The sequence below is a fragment of the Delphinapterus leucas genome, chromosome 8 (genome assembly GCF_059928025.1).
Source record: "Delphinapterus leucas isolate spDelLeu-1000000601 "Yukka" chromosome 8, BTC_Dleu_Yukka2, whole genome shotgun sequence".
NCBI classification, from domain to species: Eukaryota; Metazoa; Chordata; class Mammalia; order Artiodactyla; family Monodontidae; genus Delphinapterus; species Delphinapterus leucas.
Genome location: NC_143136.1, coordinates 24,138,872 through 24,163,065, shown reverse-complemented (window position 1 = coordinate 24,163,065; position 24,194 = coordinate 24,138,872). Strand labels below are relative to the sequence as shown.

The 24,194-nt window shown below is 36.0% G+C and overlaps 1 protein-coding gene across 15 annotated transcripts in view; it reads right to left on the bottom strand.

The window, feature by feature from the left end:
• Positions 1-24,194, bottom strand: part of IKZF2 (IKAROS family zinc finger 2) — a 227,721-nt gene that overhangs the window by 101,819 nt on the left and 101,708 nt on the right. For 14 of the 15 annotated variants that reach the window (XM_089916418.1, XM_089916416.1, XM_089916413.1 and 11 more), the window contains 2 exons: positions 21,467-21,733; positions 14,969-15,136 (listed from right to left, as the gene is read on the bottom strand). In XM_089916418.1, coding sequence (XP_089772544.1) covers positions 14,969-15,136; positions 21,467-21,733 — 435 coding nt within the window. The remainder of the gene's footprint in view (positions 1-14,968; positions 15,137-21,466; positions 21,734-24,194) is intronic. The other variant, XM_022567603.3, reaches the window with a different exon arrangement.

Sequence of the window (24,194 nt, the reverse complement as noted above, 5' to 3'; positions counted from 1 at the left end):
CAGAATTTAGGATCTTTCATTTTTATCTATATGCTTATTATATTTTTGTACAATTTAGAGAGAAACCACGCTGACTGATGATTTATGATACCTTAAATAAAATTTTAATTATATTCTAAGTATATTTTATATGCTTATAATGAATGGTACTGGGTTTTATTTACCTCATTTGTATGGTTTTCTAACATTTGGGAGTTTTCTTACAAGATTGGCAAGACAGTACAGGCTGTGGATGAACAGGTTTCTTTGACTCACATGCACGGATCAAGTAGGAAAAATAAAAGGAGAGGGTGGAGGTTAGCTTACAAAAAAAAAAAAACCCTCAACAAAACAAAACAGAAAACAGTGTGATGTTCATTTTTGGACAATGGGTAAGTAAAGAAGTTGGCATGCTGCCCTCCTGTTTCTGCCATGGAGTTCCAAACATGCCAGGCCTGCAGACTCAGCACTGTGGAAAGGAAAATGTGAAACAGCCACAAGCTCAGGCTGTCCACAGTAACATCCAGTAGGATGCAAAACTGTACTACTCAACTTGTCTACAGAAAACTGAGAAGAATAAGAAATACGTCCATGGTTCCTGCTTATTCCAGAAGTAAACTAATCTGATTTGGTCTTTGAGCCAACGTGGACAGCCACATCAGATGAGTATGTGTTAGAGAAGAAAGACTGCTTTTCCATTACTCCTTCTAGAAATAAGTGTCAAAAATTTAAAGAAGCATGAATACCACTATTTGAAACAGATGAGACCGTGTATGCTATTAAAAACTTAATTTCTTTTATAAGGCCCATACAAGGTAGAGTATATAATGATTATTTGTGTTCTACTGGGTAGAAATCACATGGCTGGTCACAGCAGCTGGCCTGACTGAAAGTGGCTTTCCCTCCTGGTCAGCTTTCAATGGGCAGGGCCTTGCATGTGTGTTGTGTGTGTCTGAGTCAGGAATGAAGACACTAATCCCATCCCCTCTCTTCAGTGTTTATTGCAAAGCATACAGAGAGGCACCACCAGCATAAGTGTCAGGACTTGATAGGTGAAATCAGCACAGCACAGTTATGCAAATCACATGTGCAACTGACACTGCTTGTGTAATTATCAATGTAATCCTCCTCTATCTACCACCTCCAGGAAGGAAAGGAGGGGTGAAGGGTGGGCAAAGTTCACACTTGGGAGATCACCCAGAGAGTGGGCCAGGTGCCAGGTCTACAATCAGGTGAAAACAGTTCCTTCTCAAGGGAAGTCTGCAGGGCAAATTATACTACACTAAATGCACCATCACTGCTATGAATGAGCTACACTAAATTCAATTTCTATAACCAGCATCATTTAATCCAATATGTCTATCATTATACTGGTCTATGGCTTAGTATTGTTTGAATGGATCTCTTTAGCAAATCTGTTAGAAAAGTCATGGTGATCTGGTTTTAAAATAATGTCAATATGGAAATAACTGATAATGATAATCTTTTAGCCGCATACCTAATTTTCAGACATTTTAAACTCTTATTTTACAACATAATCAGTACTATTAATATCCAAAGGTCTATAACCTATAGCAAATCCATGTTATAAAAAGATTTCATATGTAATAGAAACTTAAGGTACTTATTTATGTACTTTTTGTTTACCTCAGAAAAATAAAGCAAAGTAATATTGAAGCAAACATTGAAGGATTAGGGGGAAAACAGCCTATGAGAAAAACAAAGAGTAGAAGGCAGAAGGAGAGACAAGAACAGGAAGATAACTTAAATGAAACAAGATGAAAAGGGTGTATTAGACAAGAAAGTTAGAGATTACAAATGCCACATGTGCTTTGAAGTACCTTTTAGTTTCTGGAATTCCTGAACAGTCAATAATTTAAGGAAATGATGCGACAGTAGTAGTGAGTCCCTTAGTAGGAAATGACAGTAAATCTGAGGGCATATCATCTTCATGGCAAAGTAACAGACTGTCCCATATGAGAAGACTTAAAACTAGAGCATTTGACATGAACTTGTTTCTTTAACAGTATGGTTAAAGGTTAGCACTATCTCAAACCAAGCCAGATGCTACTTTTCAACTTTATTTTCAAGAAATTTGAAGAGGAGGAAAAAACTATCTTTTCTTACCAGCTTCTCTAAGAACATGTAGTTTATACCTTGAAAATGCCTGTTAGCTGGTTTAATAGTCCACTAAATGTGAACATCCAAATATATTCAGAAGCAGGGTGAGTCATAATATTCTATAGGTATATTCTCATGATAGTTAAAGGAATAACTGAACAAAATATAAAATAGAGTTAAAAATAAAAGGCAAACTTTTGAGTTTGCAGCAGTACACTATTGAACTGATACATTTTTAAAAAAATTAGTATTAGGAAAACTAATACAAGTATTCCATATTTCTGAGCTATTTTTATGGATAAAATATAGTACATGGAATTATAGGGTCTTAAAAAAACAAAAAGACAGTCCTTATATAAAAGACCTAAAAATGTACAATGAGGCGGATGTTGTTTTAACAGATGGATATTTATATGGTACATCTGGTCCAGTTGCTTTTTATAGGACAAAATAGCTTTAACTTGACAACCAGACATAAAGAAAAAACTTCTTAAGTGAAATTTGTCAAACATTGAATAGATTACAAAATCATGTTGTAAAAATTAACATAACTGAGGTGTTTGGAAATAAACTAGACATTTGCTCAGAATAATGTAGGCTTATTGATCCTAAGTCAAAAGACTATGACACTGGAAGGTTTCTCAAACAGATATATTCTAGGGTTATATGCTATAGATATATCACATAAACGAATTTTAAAAAGTGTTTATTTTTAGGTGATATATCCAAATAATTATATAATAAATACTGATTTAACTGAAAGCTAATAAGGTTTTCCTCTGACTTTTATAACAGGTCTTACTGAAAACACAAAGTAATTCTTATTTTATTAAAATGAGATGAACAAAAAAAAAATCAGAAAAAATTCCTACACTTACCTGCTTATTCAAGGATATTTTATTTATATATCTCTGAACAGTACCTTAATGTTATAATAAGTAATGTAAAAATACAGTAGTGTTAAGGAATACAAGAGACAGTGGATAAGTTTCCTTGGGACATAGGGTTGTTCATTTTCAAGTGAAAAGATTCCATTTTTAAGCAAAGAATATTTTTTTGTAAGAATGTAAGTCCAGTACAATTCCATGGCCAAAACTGAATTTTACATATGGCATAAAAACATTTGAGACTGCGCAAGAGGCATTCTTACTTACTTTTTTCTCTTTACAATTTATACAAAGGAATGTATAATGCATATATATTACATAAGTTTCCATACATTAAAAATACATACTCTTCTATTGTGTTTTAAATATTTGGGCACTGCATTAGAGTATGTGAGAAATATACCTGAAGTGTTAATTAGGAAAAAATATGTAATTCTAGTTCCTCCTAGATTTAAAAAATAACAAGTATGCTAAGTATTGTTTTGATTAATAGGGGTCCAGGGCTTAATTGTAACACTATTTCCCCAGTGTACTGGCTATAATAAAGACAATTAAAAGGAGTAATACCTAACGTATGAAGCACACTAATCAAATTTCTAAGAATGAAAGGACTATAATCACTTGCTAAACTAAAAATCTGACAAAACTAATAAAACATTTTTTATAGCAGGAGCACTGATTCAGCACAAAAAACTGACATAAATACTATGTTATGTTATACATTTGCATAAAGGAAATTAGATGATTTGTGTGGTAAATCTCAGATTAATGGATAGAGTTTAAAATATAAACCAGTATCTTTTATTTTCCTACAACCTTATATATTAATATGAGGTTGGGATATGTTTATAAAGTGTAGTTTACTTTCTCAATGGACTAGAAATTTGACTGTGGTCTCCAGCTGATATATTGTTGATGATACAATTCTTTATTTCTCTCTCCTTTCCTTCTCGTCATTTAAATTTCACATGTAAAGGGATCTGGGTTTTTTTTTTCCTTCCTCAGTCATTCTTTCTTTTTGAGTGTTCCAAAGAGGCAAAAGTAGAAAGAGGGTTGCAATTGCTAGATATCTTAAATTTAGCCAACATACTGCAATAAAATAAAGCAATTCTAATGAAATATCCAGCATCAATATCAGCAGAATAGCTCTAACCCATAATACATGAAAATAGTTTTAAAAAAATTAAACACTGATGACTGTTGTACAAACAAAACTTAGATTGTATTATTTCACTTTTTTTTCCTAAATGGACAATATTTCATAAATAGGATATAGCACTGCCATAACAAAAGTAAGAAAGGTTCTGATTTCTCCTGTTATTATCTTAAGAAGTTGGGAATAAAATCTAGGAGTTGTTGACAGGAATTATCTGCTATTGAAAAAAGATGATCATATTAATCTATTTCCAGAAATAGTATTATACTGTTTAAAATTATTGTTAGAGGGCTTCCCTGGTGGCGCAGTGGTTGAGAGTCCGCCTGCCGATGCAGGGGATATGGGTTTGTGCCCTGGTCCGGGAAGATCCCACATGCCGCGGAGCGGCTGAGCCCGTGAGCCATGGCCGCTGAGCCTGCGCGTCCAGAGCCTGTGCTCCTCAACGGGAAAGGCCACAACAGTGAGAGGCCCTCGTACCACAAAAAAATAAATAAATAAATAAAAATAAAATTATTGTTAGAAAACAAACTTTTCCATAGCAAATACTGGCAAACACTACCAAAATATTTTTGCTCTTTAAGGAGCCCTGATTTATTATTTATTTATAAAATTGGGCATCCTTTCAAAATTAAAAGAATGTTATCAAGGACTGTAATCAAAATTTAAAACATGCAATCAAATGTGTGACTGCATCTTCCATCCCAGTGTGAAAAATATCATTCAAGTACTAAGTGGCAAAGGTGGGGGAGGGAAAAGTCAACATTGTTTCACACTTCTGCTGGCATTCAGCAACACAGCTTTTTCAAAAATATTCTTTAAAAGGGAATGCATTTTAAATGAACAAACTATATCTGGAACTAGAAGTGCAAAATCAGAAACTGTCTATATCAAGGTTCTGAGATTTACGTTAGCAGATGGTAGCAGAGAAGTAATGTTGGTGCCATGAAGGTCATCTGAAAATCTTAAGACCTATTCCATTTTATGCAAATCTGTTTTGAAAGTTAAAACAAACAATAGAAAACTAAAAAAAAAACCTGGGGAGTGGGGACTACCCTTTTACTCTTTAAGGTTTGATCTTAGTGACTGATGGGCAGCAAAATCCCAGGAGAAAAGATAACAGATTGTTATTAGCATCATATAATGTGAACAGCCTAAGATTAAATGATTAAATTAAGTGATTTGACAAAGTCACACAGCTAATTTGCAATGAGCCCATTCGAAAACCCATTTGTCTTGACCTCTTGACTTCCAGACAGTACTCTTTTTTGCTTTATCATTGAGTTAAAAGAGTTCAGCAAGACAGAGGATGCAATAAACATATGGGGCTGTATCATTTATTCCGTAGCATGTAGTACAGATATTGGAGTTTGACTGTCTTGGTTTGAATTCAGGCTCTGCCCGTGTGACCTCTCTGTGCCTCAGTCTCCTCACCTGTAAACTAGGAATAATATTAGCGAGAAGCTTTCTGTCTCTCCATTCCCTTTGAAAAGCATACTGAAATTCTGGTGCTCCCAGGCCCTTCTTTGGTATGCCGATGTAAACACTTCTAGCAGTTGAACTGGATACTCACGTTCAGTCAGTTATGATTCTAGCCAAACCTATTTATGCCAGCTGTACCTGTTATCATAATTAAGTAAATTATTCAAATATACATATTCCAATAAAATAAGTACAGAAAGAAAATTCTTTCTATAAAAACTAATTTTACCACTCTGGAAAAATTCAATAAAGGTGAGTTTAAAAAAACCACTAATGAATTGGAGGTAGGCAAAGGTAATCTTAAAAATTAGTGAGAAAAATCTTTTTTTTTTTTTTTTTTGCGGTATGCGGGCCTCTCACTGTTGTGGCCTCTCCCGTTGTGGAGCACAGGCTCCGGACGCGCAGGCTCAGCGGCCATGGCTCATGGTCCCAGCCGCTCCGCAACATGTGGGATCTTCCCGGACCGGGGCACAAACCCATGTCCCCTGCATCGGCAGGCGGACTCTCAACCACTGAGCCACCAGGGAAGCCGAAGAAAAATCTTTAAAAACTTTAATAGAAGTCTGATTGCTTCACAAGGTCTTTAAGTTCTTAAAGAAACTGAAAATGGAATTAGAGATGATGTGATATGAGTGTGGTTTAGGCCAGGAAAATTACTTGGAATTCCATAACTAAATTCCTCACTGAAAGGAAAGGGCCTGGCCTTATATATATATATTTAAAAAAAAGGATTAAATGCATATTTTATATTGGGTTGGCCAATAACATACATCTGACGGAAAAACCCGAACAAACTTTTGGCCACCCCAATGTTTATATTTTTAAATGTTAAGGACCTTTTTTATGAAAAGAATTTCCCATATTGCTAGACGTACTGTTTTTAATTGATAAACTTACCTGATTTTGCTCATGTCAGGTAAAGGAGTGTTAATTAAACGAATAATCCATAGGAAGGGCTTAGCACAGTGCCTCATGCCTATGGAGAGTTCAAGAAATGCCAGACATTACCTGTCAATAACCTAACTATTGGGGCTATGCAACCAAAATCAAGACACTACCTGGTGTCCTCTAGAGTATGCAAGAGAGTTCCAAATAGAAACTTTCAGCTTATATGGGATCTTACAAGGGAGGGAAGGAAGGAAGAAAGAAAGAAGGAAAGAAAGAACGAGCTAGCATTTATTGAATGTATACTGTATTCCAGATATTTTTCTTAAACTGATAGATATAAAATCTCACAGAAATATGTAAGTGCACATCAATACTGGGCTCATTGTTACCAACCTACTACATGGAAAATTTTCAAATCTAAAACACAGGAAGCAAAGATGCAGTATTAATACTGTAGAACACAATAGCTAACTAGATAAAATAAAACAATGAGCACTCATTACGCAAAGTAGGGGCTGGGATGGAAGAGAAGGAAGCAAGATACTTCGTATTAATAATAGTATTTATAAAAAAACAGAAATTAGAATTAAAAATCATTACATTACACTTAATACCCTATACTAGTAAGTTTAAGCACTAGTTCTTAAATTTAATCAATCTGTGGCATATTTTCTTTCACCTCAACAGCCATTTTCACTCTGCTCTGCTCTACTCCTGCAGGAGGCTAATTTCTATTGGCTTCAGCAATAGGCTCCTTTTTCCTCTGGTTATGCTCATTTAATGTAAGGCATCAGCAAGACAGGAGGGGTGGAAAGAGTGAGGCCAAGGTGTTTATTCCTCAGTCACAGGTTAGCAGGGGTACATTCCTCTACTGAAGGTCAGTTTCAAGACTGTCTCCTACATCTCCTAATTCCAGTGACCTCTTCAGACATGGGATTGCAACCATCCCCTGTTGGTTTTCTTTATGCCTACCCCTTCTCTTGTAAATATTAGTGCTTTCATGAATGTCTCCACATTTTCCCCATTTGAGTGTCTTACTGCTTTCCTATCAGGGCTCTGATTGATAGTTATTGGTAGCATGAGTGGCCCAAGGTCTCAGACAAAATGGCATTCTGGCATTGAGTTTCTCATGTTTGAAGAGAATAGCAATGGCCTCCTTCTCAGGAAGTTAGTGAAATCCTGGTAATTCTAGACATGTGCTAGCAACATGATTACTCAAATTGTCACTGATGGTAGTATGAAGTGCAGATGCAAGGCAAAGCTTTAGGAGTTGTGGTCTTTACTTGCTGAAGCAACAATGGTGGTGTCTAATGTGAAGACTGTAGTGTTACATGGCTACTTCTGATGGCCTGAAGGATTATACAAAGGAGAAAGGACAAATCGAAGGTCCTGAATGCTCAAGTCAGAACAGCAGTGAAATATCAAAGTTCTCTGTTAGCTTTAAGGGAGTCCTTATTTACTTACGGCTCAGGGCAAATAAGGCTGAAGACCAACTCCAGAATCTGATTTGAAGGGTTATGAAATTGCCATATTAAATAAAATGGGCAAAGCCAATACCATTTGGTCTTGGCAACAGGGTAATGATAGGGAAAGAGTGAAACAAGGGTTGTTACGATCTAATCAAATACTGAGGTTCAGAATGTTGAACCCCTAAACCCTCCCGAACCATCCACATTTGTCTTCACTCCCCACCATTCCATTTAAGGAAACCAACAGTCCCGTAAATCAGCCTTTCCATATAGTAAGAGGACTTCCAACTGCTTCAGCTGAGGCGGGAACCCAATCAGAGAATGGCGATTCTTTTCAGGACTCATTTCTGTTACCACTCATGGCCCTCCAGGCTCATACCAAGTTAGATATTAATATAGCCAAAATCGAGGGATATTTAGGAGGTGACAGCCTGTACACTGAAAGAATTGCAAAACTTTACCAATTTGTATCAGTAAGGAGTCCAGATAGCATGTAAGGAAATGGATTGATTCTAAGGGTTTTATACCAAGAAGATGAATTAAAATGCTAGATCAGGCCAAATTTATCAATATAGGTGCATTCATCTGGAATTTGGGATTTAATATATTGCCTTGAGCAGGTGGGAGTGACTGGTTTATTGAATCCTTGATTCAATGATGGCTTACACAGTGAAAAGTTGAAAGGGCAGAATTTTCTTGGCACACCAAAGTAGAAGTCCAAAAGCTCAAGTAAGAATATTGGAAAAGGGCTTCCCTGGTGGCACAGTGGTTGAGAGTCTGCCTGCCAATGCAGGGGACACGGGTTCATGCCCTGGTCCGGGAAGATCCCACATGCCGCGAAGCGGCTGGGCCCATGAGCCATGGCTGCTGAGCCTGTGCGTCCGGAGCCTGTGCTCCGCAACAGGAGAGGCCACAGCAGTGAGAGGCCCGCGTACTGCAAAAAAAAAAACAAAAACAAACAAACAACAACAGAAAAAGAATATTGGAAAGGACCTATTATGAATGACCCCGTTCAGTCCTCCTCTAACCATGCCCTTGGAAGGGCCTCACCAAAGAATTACATTGGTGAGGAAAGAACCAGCGTGCTTGGAAAGCTTCCTGGTAACTGTCTTCTCTAGGCTGGAGAGAACAATGATAGATGTTACCAACAGATCTGGGCTCCCTAATTTAAATGTATCCAATGTGATCTTCTGAGATGGCAGAGGCTTTGTGGTAGAAATTAATTTCAGGAAGTGCAGTTATCTTAATAAGCCACGGGGATGGGATAACAATGTGTTTTGCGCCACAGGGTTCTATGGAAATGGCTAATGGATTACAGATCCTCCAAGAATGAAAACGATGGTTAGACTGCCAAGCTGCTAACTATCTTACATGGACAGAAAAAGTCTAGGTCTTGTGGGCAAAAACCCAACTTTAGTCGCCATAGTGGGATTCATGATCTCTTATCCACTGCCCAGACCTAAGTCTATTCACATATCCAGAGTCACATAATTTTAGGTGGAGCCAGAGTCCCTTTCAGAAGGGCCCTGAAACCTGGCCACCGCTGTATGCTATGAATTTTCCTCTAAGCCATTCCAGAATCACCTGTGGCCATTTATGAGGGTGACTGTGAACTGGGAGAAGGAAAATACCAAATCCTTCTGCAGGTTATTAGACAATTGTATTAGATTAGCTCTGAATTGACATTAATCCCTGGAACCCAAAATACCACTGTGGCCCACCAGTCAAACTGGGAGCTTATGGAGGTCAAGATATATATGGAGACTTCACCCAAGTCCATCTTATAGTATCATAGGAATAAATGCATTTAGTAATGGGAAGAACCCTTACACTGGTTCCCTGACCCATGGCAGGAGGTCTATTATAAAAAGCCAAGAACAGTGCTGTCCAATGAAAATATGAATCACATATATAATTTAAAATTTTCTAATAGCCACAATTTAAACAGGTGGAATTAATTTTCATAATATATTTAATAAATATAATTTCAACATGTGGCATTAACCATATGAAGGTACTTAACAGCCACATGTGACTAGTGGCTACCATATAGGAGACTGCAGCCCTAGAACTATCATTTCTTCCAAGATAATAAACGAAAACTGAAGGATGCTAGGGTGGTCACTCCTACTACATACCCGTTTAAGCTGTTTGTTAGGCTAATGCAAGACCTAGATGGTTCTATGGATGAATGACAGTTTAATCACATAATGCCAACTACAGAAGCAGTTCTAGTAGTAGTATCTCTGCTGGAGCATATTAACATAGTACCTGATACCATGTATGGAGCTACTGACTTAATTTCTTTTAAAAGTGATTCCTTATCAACAAAGATAATCAGAGGCAGTTTGTCTTCACAATGCAGGGTCAACATACTTTCACTATCTTACCTTAAGGCTGGGTCAACTCTTCTCTCTTTGTCATAATATAGTCCAAAGAAATCTTGTTCATCTTGACATCTCACATAACATCAAGCTGGAACATTACATTCATAGTATCATACTAATTGGATTTGGTGATGGGTCAGGAAGTAGTAAACACTTAAGATGCCTCAGTAAGACATATATTAGGGCATAGGAGATAATCTCTATGAAAAGTTGAGATTTGCAGCATTGGTGAAATTTTAGGGGCCTAGCGATGTAGGCATGTTGAAATAAGAGCGTCTATAGTAAATGATAAGTTGTTGCACCTTGTACCTTTCATTATGAAGAAGGAGACAGAAAATGTGGTGTCCTCTTTGAATTTTAGAAGCAAGATATACCACGTTTGGGTGTTCTGCTCTGATGCATGTACTAGATAATCAACAAGGCTGCCAACATTGAGAGGGGACTGGGGCAAGAAATGAATCTGCGGTGTACCTCTGCTGTAATGAAAGCTGCTATTTAGACCTGTGGTTCTAAGATCCAGAAATGTAATGATTTTTGGAAATATCTGTGGTAAGCAAAGATGGTGTATGACATCTGCCACTGAAGCATCAGAATGCAAATCCCTAGTGGAGTAAAGATATGTGATCTTCTCAGTAATGATTTGCCATTTGAAAAGCAGCTCTTAATTTGTTATTGGACTCTTGTTAAGACTGAGTATTAGGCCATGCGACTCCAAAAGACTACGTGGCCCAAACTAGACAAAACGAGCTATGTGTTAATCCGATTCAACATATCATACAATAAGACGTGCACAAGAGCATTTCATTATTAAATGAAACTTGGATCACACAGGTTTGGGAAGCCCAAGTATACATCATGAGCAAGTAGCTCACGTGTTTCTGAAACCTGCTACTACTGCTTCACAGTCTCTCACAATCTGGCCTCATGGGGTGTTCTCAATGACCAATTAATGTAGGATAAAACCACATGAACCCAGCTTGTAAATGGATTGTATGGTATTTAGTATTAGCTGCAACTACTGTGTTATAGGCCCAGTGAAGGGGGCTGCCCCTGGAATATAGTAGTGAAAGATAACCCCCTAGCAGAATTTCAGATTGTACGGTTTGCATGGAAGAAGAGATAGCTGAGGTAATGATACATGGCATGGCCATATGGTCAAGGACTTGGAAGAACAAGACTGGAAGACTGGAGATTGAAGGTTTGGGAGAGTTATGCAGATGTGCCTCTCAGAATTGGTACAAAGTGTGACAACATGGTTACTACGTGAATTCCCTCTGGAGGGCTTCCATCGTGGAGAACCCTCTTAGTAATCTGGACAAGATTATGTGATGGGTGACCCAAGCCAATAACACAATCTGTTTTATGGATGACAGATTCTCTATCTAGCTACCCTGGTGCTTGCTCAAGTGGCCCACGTACAAAGTGACAATGGGAACAAGGGTGGAAACTATGTATGGCTTCAACAACATAGATTTGCCCCTCTCTATGGCTGATTTAACTACCACAACTGCTGAGTTCACCACTTTCCAATGCTGAGACACTGATACAGCACTATTCTCCAAGGTGATCGACCAGTCAATTAATGGCTGGCAGGTTACAATGAACTTCTTTCAACCTGAAGGAGGGAGAAATTTATTCTCATAGGAATTGATAGATATTTGGTATATAGATCTACCTCCCCTCCCTTCAGTACTTTTGTATGTGCCTCTACGCCTGGATTTAACAGAATGCCTTAACAATTACCATAGTATTCCTTAAAATGTTGACTTTAACCAGGAAATTCTTTTCACGGCAAAGGAAATATAGAAATGGGCTCAAACCTATAGATTTCGCTGGCCATACCTCATGCCACGTCATCCAGAATCATTTGGCCAAATAGAGTGATGACGTGGCCTACCAGTGGAGTGGTTCATGTATAGTTGCTAGCTGGGAGAAGTTTGGGTGTGTTCTATAGGATGTGATAAATGCCAAAAGTCATCTATCTCCTCCATTGCCAGAATGCATAAGTTTGAGAACAAAGAGGTTAAGGTAGTAGTGGACACAATACAAATACCTCAAATAACTCATTTAAGGGATTTTCACTTCCTGTGCTGAAATCTTGGGATTGGTGGTTTTGGAGATCTCAGTGCCCAAAGGAAGAATGTTTCCACCAGGGATCAGAGTTCTGTTACCATTGTATTGGAAGCTGAGACTACTCCCTGGCTATTTGGGGCATTTTAAGCTGCTGAATTAACAGGAAGAGAAGTGGGCTATTGGCTGGTAATTTTTCCAGATTACCAAAATGATCTGGGGTTGTTGTTATATGATATGGGCAAGGCCAACTATGTTTGAAACTCAGGAGATTTAGTGGGGCATCTCTAACAAAAACTTCTTCAATAATGCTGGTTATTGAAAAACTACAGTAATCCAAGGAAGGAAGGGCCACCAAATACTCAATGTTGTAGGAATTCAGGATCACCCATAAAGAACCCTGTCCAGACCAGGGTCTAAAAAGAGGGTGAAAGTAAGGGGAAGATGAAATTGGCAGTGGAAGAAGAAAGCCATATATATTGTGAAAAGCATTGGTGATGGTTAGTGTTGGAAGTAGGTCTGAACTGACTTCACCCCTTGATGATGCAGTAAGTGGATGATACCCCTCTCCCCCCTCATCCCTCCATTAAACTCCCCTTATTAGCCAATTTGAGCATATCTGTTTATATATCTGCAAAAGTCATGACTTAGTATACCAAAATGCAAAATCAGCATAATAGCAGTTAAAGGGACCATGTCTTTTTTTTTTGAACCTCAAAGTAGAAATGTATTTATTTACAAAATGTACAGTTTCATAGAAACAGCTTTGCTCTATGCACATAAACTTTATAATTATATAGAACCATGTAAATTATAGGGTCTGGCCTTGCAAAGCCAGTGGAAGGGGCTTACTTTGGGTGACATCTTTCCCTCCCCTCATTCCACTAGCCACCAACCGGGAGCCCCTGTATGGGCCATGCCTAATCTGCATAACGAAACCAACTGTAGCTGTCCAGCTTCGTCTAACACAAAAACCAAGGTGTCTTGACTTCTTAGACACTACCCACAGGGATAAATCTCTTGAAAGAACAAAAAGGAAATCAAGGAAACAAATTGAGATGACTGTCAAATGCCTTCCAGAGGTGTCAACAGGCAGTGAACCTTCTAAGAGCAATCTAGCAATCACCAGGCAAAATTACATGTATACACTAAACCGTGATAGTAAAAACAACACAGTTTTGTAAATTTTGTGACCAGTGGAAACAGATGTTTAAAGTTATATTTCTGCCTCAACTTCATCCTCATGCAAAGCTATGTTTTATATAATCCTTGGTCAACTGAATAATACTTTAATAAGCCAGAGTGCATGGCTACCTAAAGGAAATAACTGTCAGGTCTTAAAAATATCTTTCAATAAAGAATACTTTTTATAATAAAACAATACCACTTTAAGATATAATTTTCACAGCATAATTTTTAAATAAAATATAATGTGCGATAGTTGGAAATGAGTGAACTGCTTAAAGTCAGGGATGAATATAAAATATATACTTAAAACAGTTTAATATTTGCTTTAATTTCATTTTTCTGTAACAGCCCCAAATTTAAGAGTTAATGTCTAGAATAGTTTTACATTATTTCACATTCACGTTAAAAAACTGTGTAAAGCCTTAAGGATTAACAGGAAAAATGTAAAGAAAGATAGTATGAGCATTACCTCACAACCCACAGCACTCTCTAATATAATTTGTCAATGTAGATGAAGATATCACTTCCATCATATCTTCATATTAAAATTAAATTTTAATACGTCATTATGAACAGAAGGAGCATATAAAACTGGCTGAAGAGTATTCTATATTAATTTTCTACCTTTAACTTCTTAGTTATGGCAATTCATGCTAAAGCCAAATGAAATTCATTCGGTATCTAATCATTCTTTTGCTTGTATGCACTATATTCTGGCATTTAAAATAAAATCAAACTTATTCTAGATTTTTAAATGATGATTTATGAAGCAGAGAAGAGTTTCAGAGAGCATCCAATGACTATAGTTTGAGAGTTAAAGAAACAAGGAGGGTTAAAATTAAACATAAAACACTCTCACAGCCAATTTTCTAATGAGCATAATATTTTCAAGTTTAAAAATAGTGATATTTGACTTCCCACTGAGGTCCCAGCCCAGGTACCATATCAATCAAAATAATATCACAGCTTTCCTCTCCTCTATGGTAACAACAGCACGTAACAATGATATTTTACTAGATTTTCCGTTATTCTGGATTAACCATAATTACTGCATTAATAATTGTAAAATTTAAAAATCATAGAAAATTTATGTAACAGCTGTTTTCTTCAATGGCTTGAAACTCTTCAGTTGACAGTACTCCTTTCTGCCAAGTCTGTAAGTCTAAAAAAGAAGGGCCATATGCATCCTGCAAGATTTGTCAGTTATTCAGTGTACACAAATAAAAATACTGTCTAGCTCATTCCCAGCTATGCACCAAAGTTAGAAGTTACTTTGTGTTATGCTATAGCAGTCTCCTGAGCTCTCATATTTTACCTTCTACTCAAAGAGTTGGTGGCACTTACCAGAGTGGGTCCTGAGGTGTCCTGTGAGGGCGTCCCTCCTTCTACAGGCATAGCTACAGAAAGGACATTTGAACGGCTTCTCTCCAGAGTGTAACTTTATGTGTCTCAAAAGGTTGCCCTTCTGAGTAAAAGAAGCTCCACACTGGTTACAATGGAAGGGACGTTCACCTGCAGAAGGGGAAAGAGGTGGGGACGATCAAGTAGGTTATGTGCAAGTGACTAATTTGCTGTACAATGTTAACTACAGCCAGTTCTCTGTGCTGAGAATGTCCATCTCCCTCCCAAGTCTTCCAAACCTTTATCTTCCTAGAATTTGCTTTGCTAATACCAAAGTCCCAAACTTTAGGTCAAGTGCCGTTTCAGCTCTTCATGTAAATTTTACGGGATTCCTGTCATTGACTGCAAAGAGTAACAATCATAGCATTGACCACTGGTTGAACAACTAGGTGCCATCACTTTACTGACTTTATTGGTTGCTTTACATACAATATTTCAAACCTCACGATGGCATTACTAATTTGGTATTAATAATTTCAATTTATAAATGAAGGAATGGAAGTTCAAGTATCAAAGTTTCTGATTATAGCCACAGCTAATAGGTGATTGAGCTGATCATGACTCTTGGTCAATTTGACTACAAAATCTTGCTGTCTTTACTGTACCATGTTATCTCTTAAAATAAATCACAGAAACTTTGAGCTGAAAGGGACCTTTAGTCTAACTCCCCAATTTAGCTGATAATTTTGTTATCAGGGAGCCAAAGAAGTTCAATGAATGAACTAGGTTGCAAAGCTCATTACCACAAAATCTCAAAATATAGCCCAGGTCTCTGGATTCTCCTAGTTACTAACAATAAAACCTGTGGCAAAATTTCCTGATATAATCAGAGAAAATCAAAAGAAAATTATTCATCCAGACATTTCCTGTACATATATTCTCTGTTTCTTGTGAAAATCATTTATTTGATAGGAACCTTTTCTCCTACTACTCATATTGCCCTAAAATTGTTTAAGCCAGAATTATCTGCTGTCTGTTGCCATCAACTGGCTGTTGACAATGTCACTGAAGGTAAAAACGTAGTTTGATGAGGGAGTAAAATTGGCAAGTAGGATCATACGGATAACATCATTAAACCATGATGAAATACTCCCTTTAAACATGTCTATCTCTAAAGATAGACATAAAATATAAATTAACATATAAATAATACAAATATATTAAAACTCGACATTAGGATAAAAATTAAATGAAAAAACAATTCCCTTTTGGTTGAACTGGACCATTTCTGTACTTGAGGTTAGATAATGACTGTAATTTTAATAGTTTTCAAAAAATTTTACACTGAATTGTCATGTTTCATATCTTTAACTGAAACATTCATAATAATAGTGAATAATGAAACCACACTGTATTGGGGGGCCTTTAAAATAATGCAAACTCAATGATTCTTTTTATTAAAGAAAGCTAGGAGGCATAAATAAGATAAACTTTGGTCACCTTCTGGCAGCTACCACTGCACATTCTATCATATAGATTATAAAGCCCAAGGAAACTGAAAAACTGACAGATCAGGTGTATCTTGAATTCTGTAGTTCTTGCTCATTTTGGAACTTAATGAGATATATACCCAAAAAGAGTAATCTGTGTGTGTGTAGCAAGGGTTAAGGTTTTTTTCTTAAGAAATTTGGAGAGGAAACTTAGGACCTAAGTTTACAAAAAGTCCTATATTGATGGTTGAAAAAGAATTATTCATAATGTTAAAGTTACCTTAAGTTTTATCTAATTTAACTTGGTTGATTCATTTGGTAAAACTGACAAATCAACACTAAATACAGCTTAAAAAAGAGGCACAACCTAAAACCTCTCATATGATATCTTATAAAATAATCAAAGTTTAAAAATAAACCTAATTTTGGTAAATTTTTTTTAATCTTACGCACACAGACACACACACATATACAACTTAATTCTTTTACTTGTTTCAATGGAACAGCAGTCTAAAACTTTAAAATCAGAATTTTCTTCTCCCCACCTGTGTCATGAAATTAGTAATAAAAAGGCAGGAGGATTTTATTAATGAAATTTTCTTACTCTTTAAAAAGTTAATAGCAAATGTAAATTACACATTTTACTAAAAACATTTGATTTTACTTTTGAAATCTATGTAGGGTTTCCCAGGCAATAACAAATTAGTACTCAATAACTTAAAAACAAATTAATGTGGTGAACAAAAATATTTGAAATCATGTTTTGCCTTTGGAAAATACTCCTGTAGCATGCTAACTTTGATTTTCTTTAAGCTTCCTAAGGTCTTTGAGCTGAAATATTTAAAAATTCCTAATTTAGGTTACTGAATTCATCATTCAGAATAATGCTAATCTAAAAAAATTATAATAAGGATCATTTTTAAAAAATAATTTTTAATTTACTTAATTGAGTTTTATGAGACTAATGACAGGGTAATTTAGTTGTTAGGTTACATTTATAAAATATTCCAGATATCCTCAAATATTTTTTAATAAGAATTACTTCTGAATTTATATGATCATCTTTAAAGGGGTAGGAGAAATGTCTAGTTATATCCAGAGACACTGCCGTGTTGCTGAGTGAATAAGTCTTAGTGAGAAGGCGTTTGCTAATTCTGTTCCCATGGCCATGGGAAGTAAAGAAAGAAGCATGATGAAGGTAATCAGTCATGTGCCCATTTTTGATAAGAGGAAAGAGACTATGATAATAATGCACTTTGATTTCAATCAGATGAAGCTTTAAGAAATACTGATTTTCCTGGCCTATTAATTTCAGAGGTATGTGTAAAATCTGATAACTAACTGAAAGGTACAGTTGACTACCCATAATGTCTATGTAACTTGAAACAACACATCTTGGTTATTTCTTTTATAATAATTTGTTTTTTCTTTAATAAATAGACTGAATCAATTGGTCCTTTTCAGGTTGGTTTAGACCTTGTCTAAAATATATATATATATATATATTAATCACTTTCTTCAGATGTAAATAAAAGCAAATTTCAGAAGAAACCCACAAATTTACTAAATACATTAGTGACATTAAAGAGTAAGTCCAAGTCAAAAACATCAAGTAGGCTATTGTATCTGTGATAACTAATCCTCCCATGGGTGGGCACCAAAGTCTGGATTAACAACTCTGGATCCAGGAGAACAATTAAGATGTAGTCACGTAGCCATGCTATTCTTTATTTCCATTCTCAATCTGTTTTTTTTTAAATCTTCTAATCTACTCAAGGACCATTTTATTCACTGGGTGAAGTTATCTACCTATTATGGAATAAATTATATTTCAATATTTTATATACTTTCATAAACATATTTCTAGATCTGTGTTTATTCAACTGAAATGCAAGTATACATGCATCAATTTGCTTTGGTGAATCAAAGACAGAGGGTGTGCCTGTGTTGCATGGAACAACCACCTACAAATGTGAAAAATCCCAACCATGTGTAGAGAGGGCCTTAGAGCAAGAGAATGGCTCTACAAAGCTGCAATGGACAAAATATGATGCTGAAAACTTAGTTACAAAGATAACAGTACTCTACCCCAAAGAGATGCAAAATTAAGTATATTCTACATTTATAGTGTTTGTATCAATTTGTGTTTATGCATGAATTGATTTACTACCCCTGCTTCTTTTCTTCTCCCTGTATTCCCAGTGAAGAGTGCCTGGAGTATCCGATGACAATATTACCTGATTACCTACTAAAGTAGCAATACCAAAGAAATAGCACCAAGCCATTAAAAAAGACGCTGGAATTGGCACTTTAGTAGAGTATGAAAGAGAAAGAAGAAGAAGTGAATTAGATATGATACTCCATGTCAGTTTAATGAATTGGGTGGTTATGTATCTTTTTCCACTATCAATTTTATATTAGACATTCCATGAGCTAAACGCTCATAGAAACAAGCATATGTTTCTCGAAGGCTTTTAAGGATTTAAGACAAAGTCTTTTATACTAGCAAGGTATAAATAGTTGGTGAGAGGGGGAAGTTCTAAAATGAAGACAGTTCATCAAATTAAGGAGAAAACATTTGGTTAATGACTATATTCTGACTATATATATATTTTCCAATCTAAAGAAATACAAGTAGACTTTCTATTCTCATATTGCTAAAATGGAGTTGAAAATGTCATGACCCACTCAGATTGTTATAAACTGGGTCATCAGAAATACATATAAAAATGGCTAATTTAAAGACACATCATCACAATTTCACGGTTAACAATGGATGGCAGGTATCCCAAGCTCCTCTACGAATGGCTAGTAACTTTAAGAAAAACCTCCCAGATCTGAGGAAAGTGTAATAATTTTTCCAGTACTCTAATAAATATTTATTAACAATAAAAGTTCATAGAGTTCCAAGAGTACTTTAAATAGTTGTTCAGTCTATTTTCCTTGCCTTTACTAGCTGAGTGAATCCCATACTCCTAGGACTTGTGGAAATCTGTATAACTATTTAGAAACACTTTCCATGTTAGTTAGATGGTTTTCAACTCTACTAGAGTAAAAAATATGAAGTGGACAGTACAGTAGGTATGCAATTGTTAACTGTGTTTACAAACCAACAATCCTCATGAAAATCACTGCAGTCACAGTGAAACATCAATTAACCTAAATTTTCAACAGAGTATATTCAGATTCTTTGAATATTCTTAACTCAGACCATAAAAGGTTTATTAAATATCTTAGAAAATTTTTTAAAATATATTTTTTAGCCTTAAAATGAACACTATATGCAATTCAACTGAAAAGTCATTAGACTAATTTTGTTTAGTTTCTACATTGCTAGATGGGAGAAGTTAGACATCTGAGTGTTATCTTCCTCAATATAATCACTCTGAGATTATGAATACATCGTAACTTTGTGGAACTCTTCTTTTAGAACTGCAGTTGGAATTACTTCATGAGCATAGAAGAAAAGTAGCCTCACTACTTTACAGCCTTTTCCTTTTTTTTCTTATCAAATATGGTACCAAGCTTGATCTTTTAATTTTTCCATGAGACATTTTTAAAAATTAAAAAAAATTTCATTAGTAATACAAATATTACTATAAACTTAAAAATATTTTAAAATCATGATGCTATTTAAAAAGGAAATTCAAAACAAAAAAGTAAAAATGTAACTGACTATATGGTTGGATAAGAGTGTAAGCCCTAAAGCTGATGATTTTGTTTAAGATAACACTGATTTTAATGTGTAATTTCTCACTATAATTAAAATATCAGCCTTATAGTAATACCTCATCATAAAATATTGATATATTGATATACCAAGCATAGAAAATTGGAACAAAACCACTCTGGACATCAGGAAACCTTGACCCTAGCCTCACAATGCCCTTAACCACATAAGGGATCATGGATAAATCACTTGACTGTTTCGGGCTTCAGTTTCTTGATGTGTAAATGAGAGGTTTGGACTAAGAAGACATCAATGTCCCTGGTATCTCTCATGTTTTAAGCATCTACTTATGAAATTGATTATCTAGAAGTCAGTCTTTTAAATCAATGTCTTTACTGTGATTTCTCTCTCTTCCAAAAGAGTGTCATATTTTAAAACTCTGAGTGTATGAGTTATTACTATTTTGCTGTATAATACTACTCTGCATTATAGTTTAAGCTATCATTACCTTTAAATCAAATTTCATATAAATTTGAATTTTTCTGGGTCAATGATCTGCCTACCTTGCCACAATCTCATTTCTTGTGTTTTACATTAAAAAGAAATTAAAAAAAATTTTACCAAAGGATTTGAAGAGGTTTAAATAAGGCCTTCTCACTGAGTTGGTTTTTCGCATTACTCAAAGGTCTAAAAGTGTATATTAAATTAACCTGAGGTCTCTTTCCTCACCTGATTCTGTGATTACACATTCCTACCACCCTTTGCTGTACTCTACCCTACGTATCTCCTTGCAGGAGTTATAGTTAAAAATTACAGGAAGATGGTGACATCCTGGAACTGGGGGAGATAAATATCTGCCTCCTACAGAGACCCATGGTAGGCAAAGATTGATTGGAAATTGTATTCCAAGAAGTTAACTAGACAAGATGAAAATGATCAACCCTTACATAAACGCATGAGTACCATGTTATAGTATAAACGTCTAGCTAGCAAACTCTATTACCTGCCCATGGGTATGGTAAAATATGTATAGGAATACAAAAAGATCAAGTTACACAATGAAATTCTCCTATACCTTTTGAACCCTTATCATATTTTTGCTATATTAAGAACTGTGGAAACTGAATCCCAAACTTCTTTTTTGATATGCTATTCAGATTTGAAGGCTGGAAGTCAAGACCCAGGCTACTCTCTGCTTTTCAGCAATCCAATACTAGCAGAATTCTGAAAAGGTAGTTTCACCATTGCCACCCCTGAATAAAAAGGAAAGAGAATAGATGTCAGGTAATATCAACATCAGATGTCACAGGCAGTCATCAGGTTATTCTTTCAGCTGCTTACCAGTGTGACTCCTTTTATGTACCATAAGCACATTGGGCCCAATGCAAACCATGCCACAGACGTCACATTTCAGTTTACCATTCGGAAGCCGGATTCCTCCCTCGCCTTGAAGCTCCTGGACTTTCCTGTTGTCTGCCACCTCGCTGCTTTCAATTAGGGGTTCTTCTAGGCTGCTACCCTCATCATGGCCCCTGATCTCGTCTTCGCGGCTCAGGGGTTTCCTGTCACACTCTTCATCACTCTGCATTTCTAGCTTTACTGAATTTGCTGTAATTTAAAAAGAAGAAAGGAAGACATTTTAAATGCATGTTATGTGTTGTCACCTACATCTCTTTTCCACCCACTGCCATTCTATTAACATGGTTGAGAATGCTATACTAAGTAGAATATAGTCCATCCCCCATGCAATGTTAGTACATACTGTGTTCTATGATATTTCCGTGAAGCTCTGGCATGAAAGTGAAGATGGCTTAGGAAAGCTCAGTATCAACTGGTATTGTTATACTTTTGAGTTTGTCACTAAGGCTACTAGACTGAGGTAGGATTATGAAAAAGACAAGATTAGATACTGCTTAACCCATTGAGCTACACCTCTTCTGAATGTAACAATCATTATATACACACTTCATAGTCTCTGGTTTCCATTAGGGTACTTGCATAAACCTGTTTTTTTTTTTAACATCTTTATTCGAGTATAATTGCTTTACAGTGTTGTGTTAGTTTCTGCTGTATAACAAAGTGAATCAGCTATCTGTATACATATATCCCCATATCCCCTCCCTCTTGCCTCTCCCTCCCACCCTGCCTATTCCACCCCTCTAGGTGGTCACAAAGCACTGAGCTGATCTCCCTGTGCGATGCAGCTGCTTCCCACTAGCTATTTTACATTTGGTAGCGTATATATGTCAACGCTCCTCTCTCACTTCGTCCCAGCTTACCCTACCCCCTCTCTGTGTCCTCAAGTCCATTCTCTACGTCTGCGTCTTTATTCCTATCCTGTCCCTAGGTTCATCAGAACCATATTTTCTTTTTATTCTATCAAGAGAAACAACTCGGGATCTTAATCCAGCAAATAGCTTAGACGTATGAAGGCACACTGTCAAGGCAAATATCCTAAAATCAGACTAAACACATACATTCAGTTGAGAGCTGTATAAATGAAGGGCAGAATGCACAGACCTCACGTGCTCTTAAGCTACTCTTTTTTTTCCTGTGTGAAAAAAGTTCTCTATGGAACATATTAGTCTGCAAATCAAAGTATTCCAACTTTAATCTATGCACACCAAAAAGCAGTGAATGACAGGAATGGCATAGCATGCATGCACGCACTTGTGACTGTTAAGAAATTCAATGCCTTCTGTTTGCTGTTTTTGGATCATCCCACAGAAAAGTTGGAATTTTGTTAGCACAGCCCTCATTATGGATTGCTGACAGAGTCCTTTCACAAGAGAAACAAGCTTTAAATGAATACCAGTTTTTTATCCAGTGATCTTGAAAATGCCTCAAGAAACCATATCAAAGTTACTAAGCAAAACAAATTATTTGGTATTTCTTGAATAGAGGAACTATTTTCATAAAAAGGAAGTAAGTTCTTTTTACTGCAATTGTTTTCTTAGAGAAACCACCCCTTCTGTGATTTGTCGTTAGTACTCATGATAGGTAGTATATATTATCAAAATGACTCTTCCCTTTCTCCCTCTTTGGAACTCCCCTGTGAACTACAGGCAGTGTGGTACAATGTGGGGATCACTGGATTTAGTCAGGAGAACTGGCTTTGACATTTACTGCAGTATAATCTTGAACTAAGTATTTAACCTCTGAATCTTACGTCTTTCATTTGTGGAGATGAATTCAGATTACAGAATAAAGTTTAAGCAGTACAGTTTAGCTATTAAGAGTGAAGATCCTAGCGGTGGCACTTAGTAAGCAGTGTCACCTTCTGCAAGTTACTTAAGTTCTCTATGTCCTCTACAACACTGGGACGATAACGGTACCCACTTCCTAGGGCAGATGTAAGCATTAAATGAGTAAATATAAAAAATGGGCTTACTATTATTTTTCTTTGGACATACAGTGCTCTTTTTATTCCGTAAGGATTTTGTAAAGATCAATTAACTTATAGTATGTAAACTATCCCAAGATCTACAAAGGGATAGACAGTCTTCTTGCCTGATCTCTAATAAAACATCTACTCCCTTGAGTTTTACCCTATTTACAAATTAGGACTGCTTTACTGGGTTTTGAGAAGAGTAAAGACAATATTTTTCCATCTTAATATCCCCGGTATGCTAAAGAAATCTGTGGCATATAGGAGGTATTTCAGGCAGTATTCCCTGAGGTATTTTACTTGATTTAGAATCTTCTTTCTTTAAGCTTTTTAAAAATATGTTTAAAGTATCCATTAACATAACAACAAAAAATTAATCGTCATAAAGGATAAAAAGTGAAAATTAAGTTCTTTTCTACCCAAAGTTCACCCATTCTTCAGTTCTGGTCTCAAAAACAACCCCTATCCTTGTCTTCTGTTTAGAACTGTGTGTGTGTATATGTATGTGTGTACCTGTGTGTATATATAGTCTCTCTTTTTACACAAATTGGACTGTACAATTTATCTGACTTTAACTTTCCTTTCTTCAATTAACATCTGTTCAATATTTTCCATACACAGGAATCTACACTGTTCTTTCTAATACCTGCATAAAATCGACTTTACAAATATAATTCATTC